Here is a 23,714-nt window from a genome sequence, read left to right on the forward strand (position 1 = left end):
TCTGGACCACTGGGATCTCTTCTGGGCTAGGGGTGACTTGTACAAAAGGGACGGGTTGCATCTTAACAGCAGGGGGACAAACATTCTGGCAGGCAGGTTTGCTAGTGTGACACCTGTGGCTTTAAACTAAGTAGTGGGGGGGAGGGGTTAACAAATTGTGAATATGAAGATGAGGTAAAAGGGAATACAGGAGATATTGCAAAAGACTCTCGGAAGAATGGGAACAGAAGTTCTAGAGCGGAAAAGAAATTAAGGGCAGGGCCAATTGTGAACGATGTGAGAGGGGAGGTAAATACAGAAGTTAAAGTGTTGTACTTAAATGCGCGTAGTATAAAAAATAAAGTGGATGAGCTTGAGGCTCAGTTAGTCATGGGCAAGTATGATGTTGTAGGGATCACTGAGACATGGCTACAAGAGGACCAGGGCTGGGAACTGAATATTCAGGGGTACACAACGTATAGAAAAGACAGACAGGTGGGCAGAGGGGGTGGGGTTGCTCTGATGGTAAGGAATGATATTCATTCCCTTGCAAGGGGTGACATAGAATCAGGAGATGTTGAATCAGTATGGATAGAAATGAGAAATTGTAAGGGTAAAAAGACCCTAATGGGAGTTATCTATAGGCCCCCAAACAGTAGCCTCGACTTAGGGTGCAAGTTAAATCAGGAGATAAAATTGGCGTGTCAAAAATGTAATGCTACGGTGGTTATGGGAGATTTCAACATGCAGGTAGACTGGGAAAATCAGGTTGGAAATGGACCCCAGGAAAGAGAGTTTGTAGAGTGCCTTCGAGATGGATTCTTAGAACAGCTTGTACTGGAGCCTACCAGGGAGAAGGCAATTCTGGATTTAGTGTTGTGTAATGATCCTGATCTGATAAGGGGACTAGAGGTAAAAGAGCCATTAGGAGGCAGTGATCACAACATGATAAGTTTTACTCTGCAAATGGAAAGGCAGAAGGGAAAATCGGAAGTGTCGGTATTACAGTATAGCAAAGGGGATTACAGAGGCATGAGGTGGGAGCTGGCCAAAATTGATTGGAAGGAGGCCCTAGCAGGGAAGACGGTAGAACAGCAATGGCAGGTATTCCTGGGAATAATGCAGAGGTTGCAGGATCAATTTATTCCAAAGAGGTGGAAAGACTCTAAGGGGAGTAAGAGACACCTGTGGCTGACAAGGGAAGTCAGGGACAGCATAAAAATTAAGGAGAGGAAGTATAACATAGCAAAGAAGAGTGGGAAGACAGAGGATTGGGACTCTTTTAAAGAGCAACAAAAGTTAACTAAAAAGGCAATACGAGGAGAAAAGATGAGGTACGAGGGTAAACTAGCCAATAATATAAAGGAGGATAGCAAAAGTTTTTTTAGGTACGTGAAGAGGAAAAAAATAGTCAAGGCAAATGTGGGTCCCTTGAAGACAGAAGCAGGGGAATTTATTATGGGGAACAAAGAAATGGCAGACGAGTTAAACCGTTACTTTGGATCTGTCTTCACTGAGGAAGATACACACAATCTCCCAAATGTTCTAGGGGCTGGAGAACCTAGGGTGATGGAGGAACTGAAGGAAATCCACGTTAGGCAGGAAATGGTTTTGGGTAGACTGATGGGACTGAAGGCTGATAAATCCCCAGGGCCTGATGGTCTGCATCCCAGAGTACTTAAGGAGGTGGCTCTAGAAATAGTGGAAGCATTGGAGATCATTTTTCAATGTTCTATAGATTCAGGATCAGTTCCTGTGGATTGGAGAATAGCAAATGTTATCCCACTTTTTAAGAAAGGAGGGAGAGAGAAAACGGGTAATTATAGACCAGTTAGTCTGACATCAGTGGTGGGGAAAATGCTGGAGTCAATTATAAAAGACGAAATTGCTGAGCATTTGGATAGCAGTAACGGGATCGTTCCGAGTCAGCATGGATTTACGAAGGGGAAATCATGCTTGACAAATCTACTGGAATTTTTTGAGGATGTAACTAGGAAAATTGACAAGGGAGAGTCAGTGGATGTGGTGTACCTCGACTTTCAGAAAGCCTTCGACAAGGTCCCACATAGGAGATTAGTGGGCAAAATTAGGGCACATGGTATTGGGGGTAGGGTACTGACATGGATAGAAAATTGGTTAACAGACAGAAAGCAAAGAGTGGGGATAAATGGGTCCCTTTCGGAATGGCAGGCAGTGACCAGTGGGGTACCGCAAGGTTCGGTGCTGGGACCCCAGCTATTTACGATATACATTAATGACTTAGACGAAGGGATTAAAAGTGCCATTAGCAAATTTGCAGATGATACTAAGTTGGGGGGTAGTGTGAATTGTGAGGAAGATGCAATAAGGCTGCAGGGTGACCTGGACAGGTTGTGTGAGTGGGCGGATACATGGCAGATGCAGTTTAATGTAGATAAGTGTGAGGTTATTCACTTTGGAAGTAAGAATAGAAAGGCAGATTATTATCTGAATGGTGTCAAGTTAGGAGGAGGGGGAGTTCAACGAGATCTGGGTGTCCTAGTGCATCAGTCAATGAAAGGAAGCATGCAGGTTCAGCAGGCAGTGAAGAAAGCCAATGGAATGTTGGCCTTCGTAACAAGAGGAGTTGAGTATAGGAGCAAAGAGGTCCTTCTACAGTTGTACCGGGCCCTGGTGAGACCGCACCTGGAGTACTGTGTGCAGTTTTGGTCTCCAAATTTGAGGAAGGATATTCTTGCTATGGAGGGCGTGCAGCGTAGGTTCACTAGATTAATTCCCGGAATGGCGGGACTGTCGTATGTTGAAAGGCTGGAGCGATTGGGCTTGTATACACTGGAATTTAGAAGGATGAGGGGGGATCTTATTGAAACATATAAGATAATTAGGGGATTGGACACATTAGAGGCAGATAACATGTTCCCAATGTTGGGGGAGTCCAGAACAAGGGGCCACAGTTTGAGAATAAGGGGTAGGCCATTTAGAACGGAGATGAGGAAGAACTTTTTCAGTCAGAGGGTGGTGAAGGTGTGGAATTCTCTGCCTCAGAAGGCAGTGGAGGCCAGTTCGTTGGATGCTTTCAAGAGAGAGCTGGATAGAGTTCTTAAGGATAGCGGAGTGAGGGGGTATGGGGAGAAGGCAGGAACGGGGTACTGATTGATAGTGATCAGCCATGATCGCATTGAATGGCGGTGCTGGCTCGAAGGGCTGAATGGCCTACTCCTGCACCTATTGTCTATTGTCTATTGAGACAGGCAGCTTCTCTGGCGAGAAGGAATGGGTGACGTTTCAGGTCGAGACCCTTCTTCAGACGAGTCTCAACCCGAAACATCACCCATTCCTTCTCTCCAGAGATGCTGCCTATCCCGCTGAGTTACTCCAGCTTTATGTGACTATCTTCAGTATAAACCAGCATCTAGTTCCTTCTTTCACAAGGATAAACATCTGTTGGAAATTTGGGTGAAGAAATGTTACACGGAGTTTAATCCCGACAAGTGTTAAGTGTTGCATTTTAGAAGATACAGTAAATGGCAGGACCCTTAGAAACACTGATCTATAGAGGAATATTTGGGTGGAGGTCCTAAGTTCCCTGAAAGCAGCCACATACACTGGCTAAGGTGGTAAAGATGGTGTACAGCACACTTGACTTCATCAGTCCAGGCATTGAGTATAATTGTTGGAAAGTTATGATGCAGCTTTACAAAACTTTAGTTAAGGCATTTTTGGAGTACTGTGGGCAGTTCCAGTTGCCACACTAAGGAAAGATGTAGAGTCTTTGGAGAGAGTGCAAAAACGCCCCTCTAACACCATTCTCTGAACTACGCAATGTTACATAGAAAATGTCTGTGCTTCTGAAGTTGTCTGTTTATAATAATACTACTTTGCTCAAAGTCATAGTGCATAGATTTGTTTCGTGCTTTTGAATATAAACACTCAATCTGCATATTCAAGAAGACTGCCGAATAAACACATTTAAAAATAGTTCACATAATCAGCCAACCGGTAAAAATTGCACAAGGTGAATAATAACATAGCTTTACAAATGTAATATTTAAATGTATTTAAATATTGAAAAAAATTATCATCTACAACTGAATTGGGTACTTAAACTAAGCTAAAATATGCAAAAGTACCTTTGTTCTAAAATTCAATTTTGACCATTTTTCACACACTCAGCAGGATTTTAAAAAACCAATTGTTAATAAAAATAAACTGGGCACTAAAATTCAGGCTTAAAAATTGCTAAGGGTGAGGTAGCACACATTAGACAGATAACAATTTCCACTCGGGGATCTGAGGGGCATCTTTGGGAATGTTAAGATCAAATTATCAGGAACAGTAAAGATGAATGCCATTTGGGGAAGGCGAGCGAGTCGCATTTTTTGTTGGAATCAAACGTTGAACACACATTAAGATTAAAACAAATTAGTAATCTCATGATATAATTGTACACTAAAGAAATAAATAAACATTGCCAAGGAGCAAGAGATATAATAATTGGCGACCCTATATATTCTGGAACTGAGGGGATATTTGCAAGGCACAGAAGGAGACCCACATGGAGGTCATATCACCTGGTTATTCTGATGGCAACAGATAGTATGGGGCACAATATCACAAAAAAAAGTGTGGAACAGCCTTTATGGGCAGTAACATTGTGTACAAAATTTTGGGACTGTTCATATGCAAGGGAAATGGTTTTATTGTGAGGCTGAGACAAAACATGTTGGGCAAGCAGAATGTTGTTTGGATTAGATCAGCTAGTTAGTTTGCAGCAATGTCTGAATGTAACATAAGCATGGGTACAGGTTTCAGCAACAGATGGCTGCAATAGTGACCTTAGATGGACAACATTAAGGAAATAGAACTAGGTGGTCTTGGTGATAGAAAGGATATCTGAGGGAATAAAATGTGCAATGTTGTTAACAGTCTGGTTCAGCTTAAGACAGCTGTGTTGCAGCTTCGGGCTGCTATCCTGCATTCCAAGAATAGCAATCAGAAAGCTTTTTGTCTTTACTGTGCTTCAAAAGAAAGTTGTCAACCATTAAGGCCTTCTCTATTTCTCCTCCTGCAGATATCTAAAGTTCTGTTTGAATCTGAATGCTGGTGCATATAATACTGGGCTGCAATAATATTATTTCTATGTTTCACTCTTGGATCAGAAAAAATTCTGAAGCATATACATATTTTGTACGTCAACACGTGAATATTTTATATTTGGGATTCAGCAATAAGAGTCAATGTTAACAATAAAGAATTATGTAAAGAAGAAAATATATCAAATCACTAGTGGTTTATAAATCAAAATCCTTTCTAGCAAACTCTGTAAGCATTTAAATAAAGTAGTCCACAAAAATTACCATGTCTAAAAATATCCAGGTGCAGGTGCAAAATACCCTAATGAAATATTGTTCATTCCTTTTGCGTCAATGTTTTCCTGTGAAGTTTGCATATTATGAGCTTTCATTATTCTGCAGTATGCCCACTAAGTAAACAAGGCAGTAGTAATTAGCTTTTTGAGCATTTGTTGGGTTACTGACTCCACTTTAAGAATAGTGTAAGAAAATAATTGCAGATGCTGGTACAAATCGAAGGTATTTATTCACAAAATGCTGGAGTAACTCAGCAGGTCAGGCAGCATCTCAGGAGAGAAGGAATGGGCGACGTTTAGGCTCGAGACCCTTCTTCAGACTTATGTCAGGGGGGCGGGACAAAGGAAGGATATAGGTGGAGATAGGAAGACAGTGGGAGATCTGGGAAGGGGAGGGGAAGAGAGGGACAGAGGAACTATCCAAAGTTGGAGAAGTCAATGTTCATACCACTGGGCTGCAAGCTGCCCCGGCGAAATATGAGGTGCTGTTCCTCCAATTTCCGGTGGGACTCACTGTGGCACTGGAGGAGGCCCATGACAGAAAGGTCAGACTGGGAATGGGAGGGGGAGTTGAAGTGCTCAGCCACCGGGATTTGCATCTGTGATTGACTCTTAAATGCCCCTCCCCCCTTCCCTCAATATTGGGGTAGTAAGCCATTGGGTTCAAGAACAATCAGGCATGGGCAATAAATGCTGGCCTTGATTTTAAAATGAATTTTAAAAATCTCGTCATCGTGCTTTGTCATTTTAGTCTAATCTGTTATCTTTTACTGCAAATCTTTTTGTTTATTGCCAACAGTATCTTGGGAATCATTTAATGAACGTGTGTAATTTTCTCAATTTGGTTCTTTTTGTTGATTCATGTTCTCACATCTTTCAGACACAAATGTGGGAAAATCATTGTGAAATACTTTGGACGTTCATTATACTGAGGCCATTATATAAATGCAAATTGTTTTTTTCTACAGCTCGATATGTTAGATATTGTACTAGTCCTATAAATGTGCTAGTCCACAAACGTATTGAGCCAGGTACTCCTATCTGTTTCATCTAGGCCACGGTGGTGTGATTTATAAATACCAATAACACACAAGGCATTGCATATACACTGTACAAGCAGCACAATTCCAGGATCACTTGGAATCCAGTTATAAATCCATAATTGTGGAATGCTTGTGTGAATTGCAAAGGTACCTACATAATGTACCATTATGGTGAGAGCCCTTTACACAGTGGTTTTCAATGGAAACCGGTAACTGTAAACTATGAGATGGATTCAGCTGACAGATGTGAGAAAGACAGATGTGAGAAAGATCGGAACAGTCAAATCCCTTTCTCCAAAGAAAAATTGTAGAAAGCTCCTGTTGCAAAATACTAAGTGATCTACTGTTTTGGCACATCAATGTTGAATCCACTGTTGTTTTCCACAGTCGACATCTCTCGACAAGTCTTAAGGACGTTTAAATGAGCCTAATTCCTTCTAACAGTTTGGATTTTGCATTCATTACTGAACAAATGGCACATGCTATTCATTAGGCTTACATATGCCCATCTTTTCATGCCCACTAAGTAAACAAGGCAGTAGTAATTAGCTTTTTGAGCATTTGTTGGGTTACTGACTCCACTTTAAGAATAGTGTAAGAAAATAACTGCAGATGCTGGTACAAATCAAAGGTATTTATTCACAAAATGCTGGAGTAACTCAGCAGGACAGGCAGCATCTCAGGAGAGAAGGAATGGGCGACGTTTAGGCTCGAGACCCTTCTTCAGACTTATGTCAGGGGGGCGGGACAAAGGAAGGATATAGGTGGAGACAGGAAGACAGTGGGAGATCTGGGAAGGGGAGGGGAAGAGAGGGACAGAGGAACTATCTAAAGTTGGAGAAGTCAATGTTCATACCACTGGGCTGCAAGCTGCTCCGGCGAAATATGAGGTGCTGTTCCTCCAATTTCCGGTGGGACTCACTGTGGCACTGGAGGAGGCCCATGACAGAAAGGTCAGACTGGGAATGGGAGGGGGAGTTGAAGTGCTCAGCCACCGGGATTTGCATCTGTGATTGACTCTTAAATGCCCCTCCTCCCTTCCCTCAATATTGGGGTAGTAAGCCATTGGGCAGTCATTGAGAGCTGATATAGCATGATACATATGGATTATTTGAGGTGTCAACAGAGAAAGCAACATTAAGAAATAAAACCAGAAATTGCTCAAGATTTTTAGATTTTTTTTAGAGATACAGCGTGGAAACAGGCCCTTCGGCCCACCGAGTCCGCACCGCCCAGCAATCCCTGCACATTAACACTATCCTACACACTCTAGGGACAATTTTTACATTTACCCAGTCAATTAACCTACATACCTGCACGTCTTTGGAGTGTGGGAGGAAACCGAAGATCTCGGAGAAAACCCACGCAGGTCACGGGGAGAACGTACAAACTCCGTACAGACGGCGCTGGTAGTCAGGATTGAACCTGAGTCTCCGGTGCTGCATTCGCTGTAAGGCAGCAACTCTACCGCTGCGCCACCGTGCCGCCCAGGCTTCAGCAGGCATTTGTCACATATCCTACTGAATACGTCCAATATTTTCTATTGGTATTTCATATGTCAAGCATCAGCAATATTTTTGCTTTTCATCCATGGAGGAAATATTTGTCACTGATTGCTAGTGCCAAAATTATGCACAAGTACCAGCCGCTAGTTTCACCCACTAGTTTCACCCACTTTGGCACATTTGATTTCATTGAAATCAATGTAACTATATGTATTGGAGATGAATGCAACTAGGTAGCTAATACTTCTGTATTTATTTAGCATGAGACCAAAGATGAATTTAGTCATTACTTAAACTGATTAGGTGAAAGACTTATTGTTGAAGCAAGCAGAATCTAAACCAGTAGGTGCAAGTTAGAATATTTCATTCTGTTTAACAAAAGGAAGCAAAATAAAGAGAGGGCATGGAGCAAATAGATGGAATTAAGATAATAGAAAAAATATTTGAAAAAAATGGTGTAAAACCTCCAAAAGTAACTTAAAACTGAAAGAATGAGATTCCACATTTTTCAAGGGCACAGAGAATGCCTGTCATTAAAACTTATCGCGTTGTTAAAAAATTCATTTACACGTGAATGGACGTACACTAACTTACTCTGTTGTGCATGGTGGGGTAGAAGGGAGCGAGTATTCAAACTTCACTTTGAATGCTAAATCTCCTGGTGATGGACTAGTGAGGCAAGCTTTTAGAGGAAAGGAATTAATTGGATAGCAACCTCTTGATTCCCACATTTAATTATGCAGATGTGGTCTAATTTGCTCGATATTAAATGTGAAAGCTAAAAGCCTTCACGATATCTTTACTGCAAAATCCAGAAGTAAGACAACAATCTACACAGGATAGACCCTTAATGTTATTTTTGCAGTCACACCAGTGAAGATATATAATGCGTATCTTTTGAAGAAATATGGCAAAAATATTTATTCCAGTGCTCTTACACAAATCTCTTGCAGTCCAACATTGCTAGAATCATTTTCAATTCCGTCAAATCAGCATTGTGCTTCTTTCAGGGCTATACTGAGTTGTGCATTTTAGTGCAAATGCATTCTGTTAGCAGGGCAAGGAAAGGTGGGAACATGGCTGTAAAGACCTAACTCACCAGTGCTTGTGTTTATCTTGTTACTAGTATACACTTTCTTGAGAGATTGTATATTTGTATTCTGCTGCACATACACATGTGACCTATTCATCATGTCTAAATAATGTTTCTTTGCACTGTTGAAAGTAGAAACTGCTATATTGGAGCAAACATGAGAATAGAAAATGTAATGCATATTAACTAGTAGAAAAAGTGCTTGCTAATTTGTTGACTTATACAAATTTTTTACACAAATGTCATTATATTTTAACTGAGCTGTGGATAACAATTAGGTGATGAGATCACTTTACTTACTGAATGGTTAAATCTCCATGACTACCAAAGGTTGCTGTCAGTGTGGCTCCATGTTCAACCAACAGGAAGCGAACTCTGACAGCTAGGAATGGGGTCATCACTATTTCATTCTCAGGAGACAATGCATTCTGTTATTCAAAGTGATTAATCCAATGATCCAAAGATTTACAGAGCACATACTGTGAATGAGGAATCTGCATTCACAAATCCTTGTTGTCAATGATTTTGACTTTAAAACTCTGGCATGGCATGTACTTTGTGTCTCTCCTGAATTTGACACTGTTGTCTTGACTATTAGTGTACTTCTTGGGATAAATGAAGTTCTATCGTATCGTAATTAATCTTGCTCCTCCTTATAAATCCAGTTAGTTGGATAAGAAATTTATTGCAACTTCTGGTAAAATGCATTAGCAGTAGTTTCCATCAGTCATTTTACTCAGCAATACAATAAATAATTCAATTTGTGGGTTTTTGACTGCATTTTAATAACCCTGACGTAAAAGATAAACGTACACAGATCAGAGATGTCATTTACCTATAAAAAAACTAAGAATTGAGTGCGACAAAAAATCTCGAACTTTAAGAACTTGAGAGCCGAAGTAGCAAATAAACATACTCCTTAAAACTGTTGAATGATGCTATAGAAAAGACCATATTCGGCCCCCCCTATGTATGAAATAATATATCCCATGATATTACTTGGTTCCCTGCATTAACTCTGTTATTCATCTGTTACTCTTTGAATTTGTTACAATTTGTCTCTACTAGTCACCCATTTACTTTCCTCTATGTAAAGATGTAGAATTAACATTATTTTATTAACATTACTTCACTTTTCTATCTTTTAAGATAAATTTGTTGTAGTACTTTATTTAGTCTCATCTATGCCTTTAAAACATGTGAATCTTTCAGTAGAATCATCCTTGAACATTCCTTTCTCCAATGTAGATATCTCTCGATTGTCCATTCTATTCTCAGAACTATCATAATCGCTGTTTTCGATGCACCTTTTGAAAGACCTGGTTATTATTGTCATAACCCAGTGGCCAGAATTGTATGTAGACCTTGACTGGTGTCAGACCAGCACCGTTTAAAACTTAGAATGATTCAGCTAATTGCCCCATTTCTGTGGTTTTTAAAATCCTACTTGTTTTTTTTTCTCACTGCCACACCTTTTGATGATGATTCTACAATGCTCAATAATACATTAATATTGCTGCACTGTATCACATATGCTATTGCTAATTCTTAGATTTTTTTTCAGGTGATTGATATCCCATTTACCACCCACATATTTGGTCCCCACAGCATTGAGACATGGTAGCTGCACTGCATACCAATTATAAGAGGCATTATAGTTACGTACCATGACTACATTAACAGCACCTCTCAAATTTGCAACCTCTATCTCTGGAAAGGACAAGGACAACAGGGACTTGGGAACTACTACCCACCAAAGATTGTGGGAGTACATTTACTAAATGGTTGAAGATAGGTTACTACCATCTTCAGGAGGACAGCTGAGCAATAAATGTTGGCTTCCAAGCAACATTCACATTGCCGATATGAATAAAAACAAATCAAGATTGTCTTTTTCACATTGAAATATATATATTACTAGTCAGCACAATCTCAACCGATCAAATTCATGAAATATCTGATCAGCTTCTTCATTCTCCTTGCCAGGTCGCTTACATTTGGAACTTAGAAGATCTTTGTTCATGTCTTACCCTTAATTATATTTGTGTAGAACTGATTACAATGATATCTCACACATCTTAAATATATTTCACACCCTAGACAATAACCCAATGCAGCAGTAGAGTTCAATGTTTCCTAACATTGGAACTGATAAATAACATCTTCACCCTTTCCTTAGCTGAGATCAAGTGAGTTTTATAAATTATGCAACTCAATATCTCGCAATTATAAAACTAATTTGCTGCAGTGTTTAACTATAGCGCATACAGCCAATTATTCAGAACTCAGAGTTAATTAAGTTAATTAATTTGTCATTAAAAACATTTATACACTGGTTTTGTAAAATAGCCAAAACAAGACCATATAATTATTTTACATCTTCAAAATCTGAATGAAGTAAACTACAATAAATATCTAAATTTTCATCTTTTTTTTTGTCCAGACTCTCTCCATTTAAAAATATTAAAACAGAAGTATTTTTGCCATCGAAGGTAGACACAAAATACTGGAGCAACTAAGCGGGACAGGCAGCATCTCTGGAGAGAAGGAATGGGTGACATTTCGGGTAGAAACCCTTTTTCAGACTGATGGCAGGGGAGTGGGCGGGACAAAGATAGAATTTGTCGGAGTAGGTAAGATTAGTGGGAGAACTGGGAAGGGGAGGGGATAGAGAGGGAAAGCAAGGGCTATTTGAAGTTAGATATTTTTAAAGAGTGTCAGTGGAGGGACTGGTCTAATTTTTAAAGAGTGTCAGTGGAGGGACCGGTCTAGTTTTTTTGCCATGGGTGGAACAAAGCAATATAATGCTCAACAGAAATATTTTACAGTGATAAGATTTTGTATCTTGACACCAATAGGAAAACAAGGTTCAACAGGCATCTCACTTCCAAAAAGAGACATCTCTTTAAATCTTATAATGCTTGGACATCAGTCGTCAGTAATACAGATGTGCAATAGCATCACCGGGTGGCGCCAGCAATGGCTGCCTCGCCAACAGACTGTCTGTCCCTTCCTTCTTTGTTGTTTATATGTGTTAAATGTATGTTTTTAGTGTTCTTTAGCTTGTTTTATGTGGTGGGGGGGGGATTTGGGGGAAACTTTTTCTAATCTCTTACTTCGACGGAGATGCGATTTTTTTCCATGTTGTTTCTCCGTCCGCACTGCGGCCCAACATTGAGGAGATGGCGGCCTTTTACTGGAGACCAACTTTGAGAGCTGCGGGGCCTGCAGACTTAAGATCACGAAGCTCATGATCCCTTTGCCAGGGATCCACCTCTGAGCTTCAACCGCGGGTGCCTGCGTACTTTAACATCGTGGAGCTCGTGGTTGAGTGAGGGATGTAGTCTCCTCCAACTAAATATAAATCCTGCAACAAAATCCCAAAACGAGGCTGAAAAAAAGCAGTGGCTAATATAACTAAGTCTGCTGATATTGAACAGTTATAAATAGATTAACATACCATAGACTAGTGAACCAGAATTAATATCTGCACAGCATGCCTGCAATTTTACAGGCTCTTAGGACGTAATCTGACAGCCATATTCCAGAATCCTACTATTAAATGTGATGGAAATTAGGTCTAATAATTTCATCAATGAGTATCATTAACATGCTAAAATGCAAAGTATTCATGTTGTGTTGAAATTGTAGTTTTCTAATTCATATCTGGATTTTTTGTTTTAATTTATTGCTGGATTTTGAAAATACATGACCATCTTTCAGTGCAACTTTCAGTAAATTTTCCAATCAAATTTTGAACTTGGGTATATTATTTATTTCTACACTGTTGTTTACAACTCAAGAGATCACAGGTAAAAATATATTTTCTTCAATCAAATGTAGCGTCTTGGTTGTAAAAATTCAGTTCTGAAGATATCGACTGATAAAATGTCAGTCAGAGAAGAATGATCATGGATCTGCATTGTCGTACCTTCAGGCTACCAATACAAGAAACTGCTAATAACTTCCCAAGTATCATCAAACTGGCAAATTGTTATTGAATGAATATATTTGTCATGACATTAGATTACTTTCACTTGCTAATAAAGACCGTGAAAGAATATGTTTACAATAAGATAGTTTTTATATGAATACAAAAAACATGTAAATTTGAAAGGAGGATCACAAATGTCTTCATGTAACTAAGGCCACAGATGTCCTTTGTGGCTTTACTGATAAAAGCAATTGATAAAAGAAAATTCAAAATGTAAATTTCTTAAATATTCTGTCCACGATGGAATAAATGCAGCAGCTGAAATGTCACCGAGTGACATGCAAATTAAAATGATTTATTTCTACAAAAATAGCTTCTTCTAAACCACAAAATGGTTCTGTGCCTGCATTTCTGGCACCAAGTGTTTTTATGGTCTATTGTCTGTTAAATAAAGACTCCTTGGGCTTTTTCTACATCTCTCAATTCTACATCTATGATACAGAAAATAAAATTGACCCATTGCATTATTGATAGCTCCAATTAAATTCATCAGGCTGATTGGTGTGATGACATCAAAACATGTTTATGACTACCCAGATATTTCAAGTGTCATAGTGTCAGCTGTTCCAACGTTATGAATTCTATGATCATACTTAAATATAGCAAGTTATTTGTCCCTACAGACAGCATAATTATGTGGATTTTGACCTGCATGGAGAAAGGCTATACCATAGCAGAATGAGTTTTGACACACATAAGTGGCTCTCCTGAGACATGGATATATTCTCTTTGTACAGACAATACTTATTGATGTTGAGAGTGATTTTTTTTAATTTGCTCTAATGCATTAGTTAATTATGCCAAAATTGCTCTAGATTCTTCTGTATACTGAATATATATCACATTGTGTGCGTGAACAATTATATTTCATTGTCCATTATATTTCAACAATGAAAATAATCTCTGGTATCCTAATACTGATGTACACACAACTTGATATAGATATATGCCATTGATATCTTCTCCAGACATACCTTTTGCATCCCCACTTACCCATCTTCAGTCACCTTATCTTGTAACATTTTGATTTTACAGAAACTGACTGAACTAATGCTGTATTCTTCAATAGTGTGCAATTTAAACTTGACCTAACCCAAAGTAAATCATATTTGTCATAATTTCTGCACAAATCAAGCAAGTTATGAAATTCAAACATGCAACTGCAGTCAAGGGTCACTCCAGAGCATCACAACATTTTCTCATGCATCTAATTGTTATAAAATACTGCCTTCCCACATTCCAAAATAAACTGGAGCTTCCAGATTCACAAAATAATTGTAATCTGACAATAATGGAAAAGCAGTTCAGCAATCTGCCTTGTTCTCCATTCGTCATTTAAAGGTCTGATCAATTAACAACGGGAGACCTCTGAAAGCCTCACTGATGATCGTTCCTGTACTTTCCACAGTGCTCTGGCTTTGTTCAATCTAATATCTGGAGCTCTTCTACAAAATAAATTCCCAATTAATAAACTGAAAGTCTTTTGAATGAGTGCTTCAGACTAGATGTTCCAGTAAGAGTATCCATTGCAAAGTCACAACCAGGTACAACCTCCACTGTGTAGTGTGGTGCTAGACAGAAATGACAAAAAAGTCTTCACAAGACTTCTTCGGTCTTCTTCTGTGTGATAACTGTCAGCTCAATATGTGCAATACTATGCCATGATGGAGAAGTTTTGAAGCTAGGAGGCATCTCCTAGCTTCTGGAAAAGATGGTGATAAGTGCAATATTTCTGTTTCTATTTGGCAGATATCAGCCATCTCTATGCACCCAGAGAATAGAGGACATAGATTGCATTTTTTATGTTCTTATGTTCATGGGCAGCATATTTCTCTCCACAGTAAGCTCAAGAATGGAATCTGCTCGTAGTACGGTTCTATTCAGTGATGCAGCTGATGCAGCAGGGGCCAGAGACCTATGTGGATCTGCTTGACATTTCTTTGCAGCAATAAGTGGAGTATCTTCTGCTTATGCCTCCATCTGGCAGCAACTGCGTGAGGAGAATGTTATCCTTTGCAAAGAAGTGCATTATCACTTCCAATTCGGAGGTGACTTCTGGTTCTGTGAGAGGCAAGAGATGGTCTCTTCTGCTTCCTTGGTTTCTTCAATTTTTGATCAGATAAGTACGCAATGCAGAAACCTCTTTTGTCTGCACTTACAGCAGTCTTCCTATGAATATTATCTGATCTAGTGGTTTAGAACAAAATGGTTGTGTGAATTCTACCCTGCTTCTAGTGAACCTCTCTCCTGCACACAACTTCCAATCATCCTGCCTGACCACAGCTCAATAGTGCCAAGTGTCTTTCACCATTTCATAAGAACTTCTAACCTATCTTAGTCATCCTTTGCAGTGTCAGTATCTGAGGTGGTGCTGAGTAATCTCAGGTGCAATGATGCACTGATATTTCTGAAAACATCATCATCCCTCTATACCTTTCTGCTCCTTCACTCACTCCAGCTTAATTTCTGGTGGAGGTGGAGGTGGATGCGACATTGGGGATGGAAGGAGGGAGGAAATTGGACCTTTCCTCATACTCGACAAAGACAAAACACAAGAAAGCTCACTGAATCTACAACCGAGCTACGTTTAAGGGAATAAAGCAGAACATGCTGATAAAGATGTGTGCATTTGAGCAATAAAGCGGGTATCAATTCATGATGCAGCTATATGCCGAATATGCATACCAGGCAGATTTCTTGTAGCCCTCACACTTGGCCTTGCCTGGGTCTCATCAGCCCATTTACCATAAAGGGTAGAATACTCTCCTCCTGTCTGTTGGGGCACTGAGCCCACGTGGATCCACTCCACTCTTTGTTGCCCCCTCAAGTTACTAATGCTCTGCCTTAGTTATAATATGTTAGATTTAAAAGTGTAAATCAATGCGTGCATGTCCATGTATGTACATGCACAGTCATGACCACAGGATTAGGGATATGTGTGTTTGGGATGGGTTTTTTAGTGGAGGAGAGTGATTCGAAGGTTGACAGTGGGCAGAGAATGAACTGGGGGTGAGGGGACAGGTGTGTCGAGACATGGTGTGGGTGCATCTCAGTTATTGGAATAAAACAGGGGAGGTCAGAATATTTCCTTCTAGATTGTTTCATTGTCCTTGGAGTACCACTCCCAGAAAAAAAGATGTCTGCAATTTCCTGTCCTGCTCTTCTTACAGTCACACTGGAGGCATCCTGATCTCCTTGTGGAGAGGATATCCCTCGGCATTTATTTCTTCCACCTTCCTCTCTCAGAAATCCTCTGTACTGCCTCCCTTTCCCCTGTATCCTCTCCTTGCTTAATAGCACTCATCAACTGTGTTGCTGATAGCTAGCCGCCATGGGAAGGCTTCTGAAAGCTCAGGCTCTGCCCTGTTTGCTGCAAAGTAAACTGCTGGCAACTGAATCAGATTCAGTGACAAGGAAAAGTTAAAAACAAATATGTGATATAGCTATTGCAAATTTAACAAAAATGCTAATGGGGAATGATGGGCATGTGTGAGGAATAGGTTCAGGATTAGGGAGGGGTTGGGAGTAAAGGGGACTGATGTGGTTCCTATGCTGGGATTAGACATGGACCCAATAGGCTGAATAGTCTCCTTGTAGGAAGGTACAATGGCACAGCTGGTAGAGTTGCAACCTCACAGTTCCAGCAACCTGCATTCAATCTTGACTTCTGGTGCTGTTTTGGTAGGGGGGATTATTAACGTAGAGAATAAAGTAAGAAGAGTGCAAATGGGTGCTTGATAGTTAGCAATGACTCAGTGGGCTGAAGGGCTTGTTTCTCAGCTGTAAAATTCCACATTTCATAGGTCCCCAATTTAGTTAAGATGCAACATGCAATACGTTAGTGTTCCAGAAACAGAGTTAAACAACCTTGTTAGTAATCACTTTCAACTTTCACACCAACAATCACAGTATTATTATTTCCCACCCTTTCTTGGAAACCTGTCAGATTTCCAGATTGGAACATTAACATTTTCTCATCTTTGATGCCAGTGGTCTGCTGAATATTTCCGGTTTTCTCTCTTCTTATTACAAATTTTGGTGGAATCTCTGCTGATTTTGTTAATGTAAAACTCTGCTGTGAGATGCAGAGCAGATAATTGAATAGGCATAGGAATATTCTTGAATAGGAATATTTGGATTTTAGGATAGTAATAATTTTCCTATTACAATCAATTTATGAAATTAAAATTTTCTCAATTATTACTCTGGAACATTGGTGTGGTGCACTTCGAGCTTTATGGGCACTTCCCAGATCTCTAGCTCAAAATGACTTGGTCATTTATTGTAAGTGCAAGCCTATAGTAGCTCAGTGAGGATATCTAGGACATTAGTAAATGAGGGAAGCAATAAATTATCTCCTTAAATAATGAGATTAAAGAAGTAGGCATGGAACTGAGGAATGACTGAAAAGGAGGGTGAATTAGAGTGAGTGAATTGGTGTTAAATCATTTACCAAAGGAGAAATAAAGATGGAAAGAAATACTGAATTAAGGGGGGGTGGGGGGAGAATGCCTGTACAAAGAAAAAAATATTGTCAGTTGAGTTTTAGAGGTTTTGAAAAACAATTTATCAACTTTGAGAATGAGCCGCCACAGCTTAAATTACTAAAATTATTTTTCTGTGATGAATTTAATAGGCAATCAATCTGAAAATATAGCAAGTTCTTCAAAATAATAGTTAACCATCTGTTATATGTTGCTTCTCGAGGGCATGGATAGAGTTATAAGCAATGACGAACATTCTTAAGATTTACAGTTCGTTGTGTAATTCTTAATCCCCTCCAAATGTGCAGCTTGACTTGCATATAAATCATGGCAAGCATTACAAATATGCCTACTTGTTCAGCAAAATCCAAACTATTGTGATGTCATTGTTTTCCCTACTTTCAAAACTTGGCTTTGAGTATTTAGTTCTGGAAATATAGTCCATAATACACCAAAGAATAATTTTAGCATTAGTGCTAATGCTGGAATTACAAATATTGAGCAGGGCTAATTCCTGCTGCTCTTATAAGCGGCACAAATGCATTAAAATCAAAGCTGTTAGTGTTCCATTCATTTGAATATCCAATGTATTTGATTATTCTGTATTCCTCTAATTTTGATTGGCTCCCTCTCCCCTTCCCAGTCCCCCCTCTACGAGGAATGGGCCCAGCGGATGCACGGTCTAGTATATATATTACTAAAACACTCATCTTGTTTGTTTGTTTGTCACTTTGTTAGTTTGATTGTATGTAGCCGAAATACAACCAAAACAGTACACGATAGTGCAACAATTTTAGGCCCATCTTATTCACCATTGGCCTGCAGTTCAAATGGTTGTTATATTTTTAAAGTTATTCACTTTTTAAACTTTAATAAATCCCTTTTCCACTTGCCCTGTCAACCGCACCTGCGCAGTAATACCTCCGTGTTCAACGTCACAATGTGAACCCAACGGGGGTGCGCCTGCGCAATTGGGACCCGTTGATCTAATACTTACGTAAGATGGCCGCTCAAAGCAATGGCTGTTGCTGTCCAGCTGCCGCTGCAGGAGAGGTTTGCACCCAACGGGTCCACGGGTCGCTCTGGATGCCGCCCCGAGGCCGGGGTGAGTGGCTCCCTCTCTCCTTTCCTCTTTCCCCTTGCCAGCCCCCGGTCCCAGGGGAGTTTTAAGGGGGATGGAGTGGGTGAGTGTCGTCAGTTGGGGGATAGTTGCCGGGCCCACAGGAGAGGTTTGGACGGAAGGTTGCCGGGCCCACAGGAGAGGTTTGGACCCAAAAGGTTCATTAATAAAATTAGTGGAACGCTATCCAAAAATATTTGATATCAATACAAAGTATGCAATAAACTGTCACTGAGAATATAATCAGAATCACAAACCTGACTGCAAGGTTGAAATACTGAATCCTTGGTGTTACAATCTGACATTTATAGGAGAAATGATGAGTGGAATATATAGCTTCTATCTGTGAATCCAGCATTGCAAAGGCGTATATCTGTCAGGAGTATCTAGGACAATTTTAATTACCTTCATATGTTCCACTTTCTAATAGTGTACCACTTTTCTCAAGTTCCGTAAATTCTTCCACAGTCACAAAATTGTAGTCAACACCAGGGACCTCTCCCTCTTTAGGTGGCCTTGTTGTGCCTAAGAGTAAAAACAAGGCAAATGTTTATTACAGGTACAGTCAGAGGCACAATGTTTCAGTTTTCAAAATAAATGAGCAAGAGTTGTGATTATAAAAACTAGAAAACAAATAATTTAACAGTAAATCTAACATAACATTGTAGTAATTCGTTGTTTAACAAAATAGCTTAAAAATAATGAGAAAAATTGTTCTTGTTACATATATCCTCTCGGATATACATTCTTGGTGCAGGTTTTTTATGCATGTGGTCAAATCTATGATTATATTTCCAATTATTCTAAATATCACTTTCAATAATGATTTTTTTAACTGTTTTCAAAGATTCATGCTGTACAAAGATCAGAGTGTTTCATAACAATGATAATTAAACATCAATGCTCTGGATATTAATGCATGAGTCATTAATACGACTCAACCATTGTAATGCCGTTATTATATTTTTCTGAGCAAGTTCATCTACGCAGCTTGAAGGTAATGATTTTGTGGGTCCAGCGAGAAGTTTTCCTGGAGAGACGCGCGCAGCGAGGTCTCCCAGCGAGCCGTGGCCACATCCCAACAGCAGGCGTGGTTCACCCGCCGCGGAACCGGGAACCCGCTCAGAGAGGGAAGCCGCAGAACCTAGCCCCTGCTTGCCCCTGGTGACCAGGAACTGGAGAGTAAATGGAGGGAGAAGGTGGCGGACGCTGTACAAAAGGTCTGGTAAGGAGAACCAGGGAGTCTCACGTTTTGCATCCTCAAGGTCGGCTGGAGGAGCCAGCCCCCCCCCCCCCCCCCCCCGGAGAACAAGTGCTGAAGAGGGCCGTGCAAGGAAAGGGACGGTGGGTTGCGGGACGATCAGCATGGAGGAAATGGATGCAATAGGCCTTTGTGGCCCGCTGCAGCTGGGACTGTAAAATGATGCTAATATGGCAACTCTTGCATATAAACTCAGTGGGCTGTTTTAGACTTTAGAGATACAATGCTGAAACAGGCCTTTCGGCACATCAAGTCTGCGCCGATCAGTGATCACTTAGTACACTAACACTATCCCACACACTAGGGACAATTTATAATTTTATCAAAGCCAATTAACCTACAAACCTGTACGTCTTTGAAGTGTGGGAGGAAACCGGGGCACCCGGAGAAAACAATGCAGTTACAGGGAGAATGTACAAACTCCATACAGACAGCACCCATGGTCAGGACCAAACCCTGGTCTCTGGTGCCGCAAGGCAGCAACTCTACAATTGTGCCACTGTGCCGCCCCATTCTATACTAACTAGGGGATTGTGCTTATGTGTGGTGATAGTCTTGCTGATCTGTTTGCAAAAAAAGTATTTCACTGTACACGTGATAAAAAAGAAACCATTGAAAGCAAACGCTATAATCCCGACATTACTGAAAAAATTCTGAAAGTTCTAAATTAGAACCACATATATCAGAACTGACTATGTGTCATTAAGAAACTCTCATATTAATAAGTGAAATGTAACTAAACTTTCTTGATGAACACTGCTTTAATATTTAGAAGTATAGGTTATTAAAAAATAAATAAAATAATTATTACATATATATACATACTACACACACAAAAAGAACAGCTTTGAGATAACAACTGGACCACCAGGTAGCGCCAGCAATGGCTCCCTCGCCAATAGTACATCTGTCCTTTCCTTCTTTGTGTTTAAATAGTATGTTAAATGTATGTTTTTAGTGTTCTTTAGCTTGTTTTAAGTGGGGGGGATTGGGGGAAACTTTTTCTAATCTCGACGGAGATGTGATTTTTTTCCGTATCGTATCTCCATCCACACTGCACCGTAACATCGTGGAGTTAGCGGCCTTTGCTGGAGACCGACTTTTGAGAGCTCCACCGCGGGTGCCTACGGGATATTTAACATCGCAGAGTTCGCAATCCCTTTGCCATGGATCAACCTCGGAGCTTCAACCGTGGGTGCTTGCGGACTTACATCACGGAGCCAGCGGTCTCTGGTCAGAGACCGACATCTTGAACTCCAAGCCGCGGGAGTTTCATCCGCTCCGCGCGGGAGTTTCGATCGCCCCGACGCGGGAGCTTCGACCGCCGGCTGCGGGAGCTTTGATTGCCCCGACCGCGGGAGAAATAACGAGGAAGAAGCTTGGACTTTTTTGCCTTCCATCACAGTGAGGAATGTGGGGAATCTGCTGTGGTGGATGTTTATGTTAACTTGTATCTATTTGGGTGTCTTGTTGGGGCTTTTTCGTATGGCTGTATGGTAATTTGCATATCACTGTACCTTAATTGGTACATGTGACAATAAAAGACCTTTGAAACCCCTTTGAAAATAAATCACATTTTGAACAGAAACTTCTGTGATTTGAAATAAACCAGAGTTCACCAAGTCTAGGGCGGCACGGTGGCGCTGCAGTAGAGTTGCTGCCTACAATCAGCGTCCGATCCCGACTACGGGTGAGGTCTGTACAGAGTTTGTGCGTTCTCCCTGTGACCTTCCACACTCCAAAGACATACAGGTTTGTAGGTTTATTGGCTTCTGTAAATTGTAAATTATCCCTAACGTGTAGGATAGTGCTAGTGTACGGGGTGATCGCTGGTTGGCGCAGACTCAGTGGGACGTGCCTATAAAGTCTAAAGGTCAATTGACAAAGATATATAAATATATATTTAAAAGTAAAAATGCTATTTTTGCAAGGTATTTCACTTAATCCTATATAATTTGAGAAAATTTACTGGTCAATACTAATGGTAAATCAAAGGTTTATTTATTCTATCAAAAAGCATCCAAGAGAAATTGTAAAAAAATCTGTTAATAATGATTTGGAATTCAGAAATGAACCAAGTGTGCAGGAAATATGTCATAGTACAGTAATCAGGTCTAATGTGATCTGCATCGTGCTAAAAAAATCATGCTATAAAACCGTAAATGCTTATAAATTTAAAAGATATAAATTCAATGAGATTAGAAAAGAGTTAAACATTCAAAGTGGATTACTGATAATATTAAATAAAATACGTAAAATAACTGGGCAATATGAAAATAAATACAAATTACAGGTGAAATTGAAAGGCATCTTTCGATCCTACAGGATGAAATATGGAGATCACCATAAGATTATTACTATATGAACTCACGGAGTTCACTGTAAGATTCATGAAAAATAAGTTGGAAATCTGTCTGAAATATCAAAAAATACCCTTACAAGTCACTGTGAACACCATTAATACTATGTAGATTTTTTCAATACAAAAGCTGTAAGAGACAAGGTGTGAACATTAAAGAGGTGTGAACAAGGTGATAAATGTTCTGAATTATTTTCCTTTTAAGTAATAATGAAAATTGCTTCAATTATGTCGTAGCTTTCACAGTAGTATGGCAATGTTGTTTTGCAATGAAATATTTTTCCACTGCAATACTGTGGAAAATATGGCAACAAATTGTGTGCACTTTCCAACAAACACCAATGTATAACTGAAAAGATAATCTGATTTTAGGACATTTCTATCTTACAATTATTGCCAGAGTTCTTTTAAATAAATCCCAACCTAAACATCATCACTCCTTCAACCAAATCCTCCTTCCTTGCATGTGGCTTGGGGAAGTTTTGGGCAACTTTAAGACTGATAGCAGAATACGTCTTCATATGGCGTTAATATATAAAACTGGAATTGAATTCTGGGCAGAATGACAGAACTGGAATTAACTAAGAAACAACAAAATAAAGCAAAGGGTTGTTTTGCATGAATTAATTAAGACAGATCAAATGACCTTCCTCATTTGTATGCATTCTGTGTGCAAGATCTAATAAGACCACAAAACCTCAAAAAGAATATTGGTGTATTAGGAAGTCAGATAACAGTCACTGGGTTTTTTTTAGGTCTTAAGGGACAAAGCTATGAAGAAAGCTCAACCAATAATTTATTTCACACATGGAAATATGACAAAGATGTAACATAATGTAGTACTCTAAAATAAAAAATATACATAAGATTAAAATACACGTGTTATTTATTTAGGAAAATAAGAACAGTAATCAAATGCACAATTTACAGCTTTGGACCCCCATTTCCATTCAACGGTGTCCTGGTTCCTGCACACCCTTTTCCACTCCAGTGATTTCTAATTTCTGCCCACCCTTCCCACTCAACAGGGCCCTGGTTCCCACTTTCCTTTCCCACTGATTGGGATCCTTGTTCCTTAAGCTCCCCATCCATTCCCCAGGGCCCAGATTCTCATGCTCCATTTCCACTCATCAGGGCTCCAGTTCTTACACTCTATCTCCATTCACATGGGCCCTGGTTCCTGAGATTCCTTCCCACTCCAATGTTCCTTTAACCCTCCACTTCCCCTGATACTTTTACCAGGGCTCTTGGTCCTCAAATTCCTTCTGATTCCATTTTGCATTAGTTGTTGTATTTATTGTTGTGTTTGTCATTACTGCGTGTATACTATTACGCTGTGAGCTGCATGTCAAGATTGCACCCTGGTGAAAATGACAACAAACTAATCTGAATCTGACTCACTGATGCCCAGTTTCTGAAATTCATTCCGATCCTGAACTCTATGATAAGAAAATATTATCAGGGGAAAACAAGATTCAAGGATGTAATTTAACTTCCTTGAAGAATGCTTCATCCAGTCTGCCCTAAGG

General features: G+C 39.9%; 1 protein-coding gene across 14 annotated transcripts in view; it reads right to left on the reverse strand.

Annotated features, from left to right (window-relative positions):
* magi2a (membrane associated guanylate kinase, WW and PDZ domain containing 2a) overlaps positions 1-23,714 on the reverse strand; it is a 356,011-nt gene that overhangs the window by 147,352 nt on the left and 184,945 nt on the right. For all 14 annotated transcript variants that reach the window (XR_013548786.1, XM_078419740.1, XM_078419739.1 and 11 more), the window contains exon 3: positions 18,971-19,090. Coding sequence is in view for 13 of the 14 variants with exons in the window: in XM_078419740.1 (XP_078275866.1) it covers positions 18,971-19,090 (120 nt within the window). In the remaining variant the exon portion in view is untranslated. The remainder of the gene's footprint in view (positions 1-18,970; positions 19,091-23,714) is intronic.

Source organism: Rhinoraja longicauda, chromosome 23 (assembly GCF_053455715.1).
Source record: "Rhinoraja longicauda isolate Sanriku21f chromosome 23, sRhiLon1.1, whole genome shotgun sequence".
Lineage (NCBI taxonomy): Eukaryota > Metazoa > Chordata > Chondrichthyes > Rajiformes > Arhynchobatidae > Rhinoraja > Rhinoraja longicauda.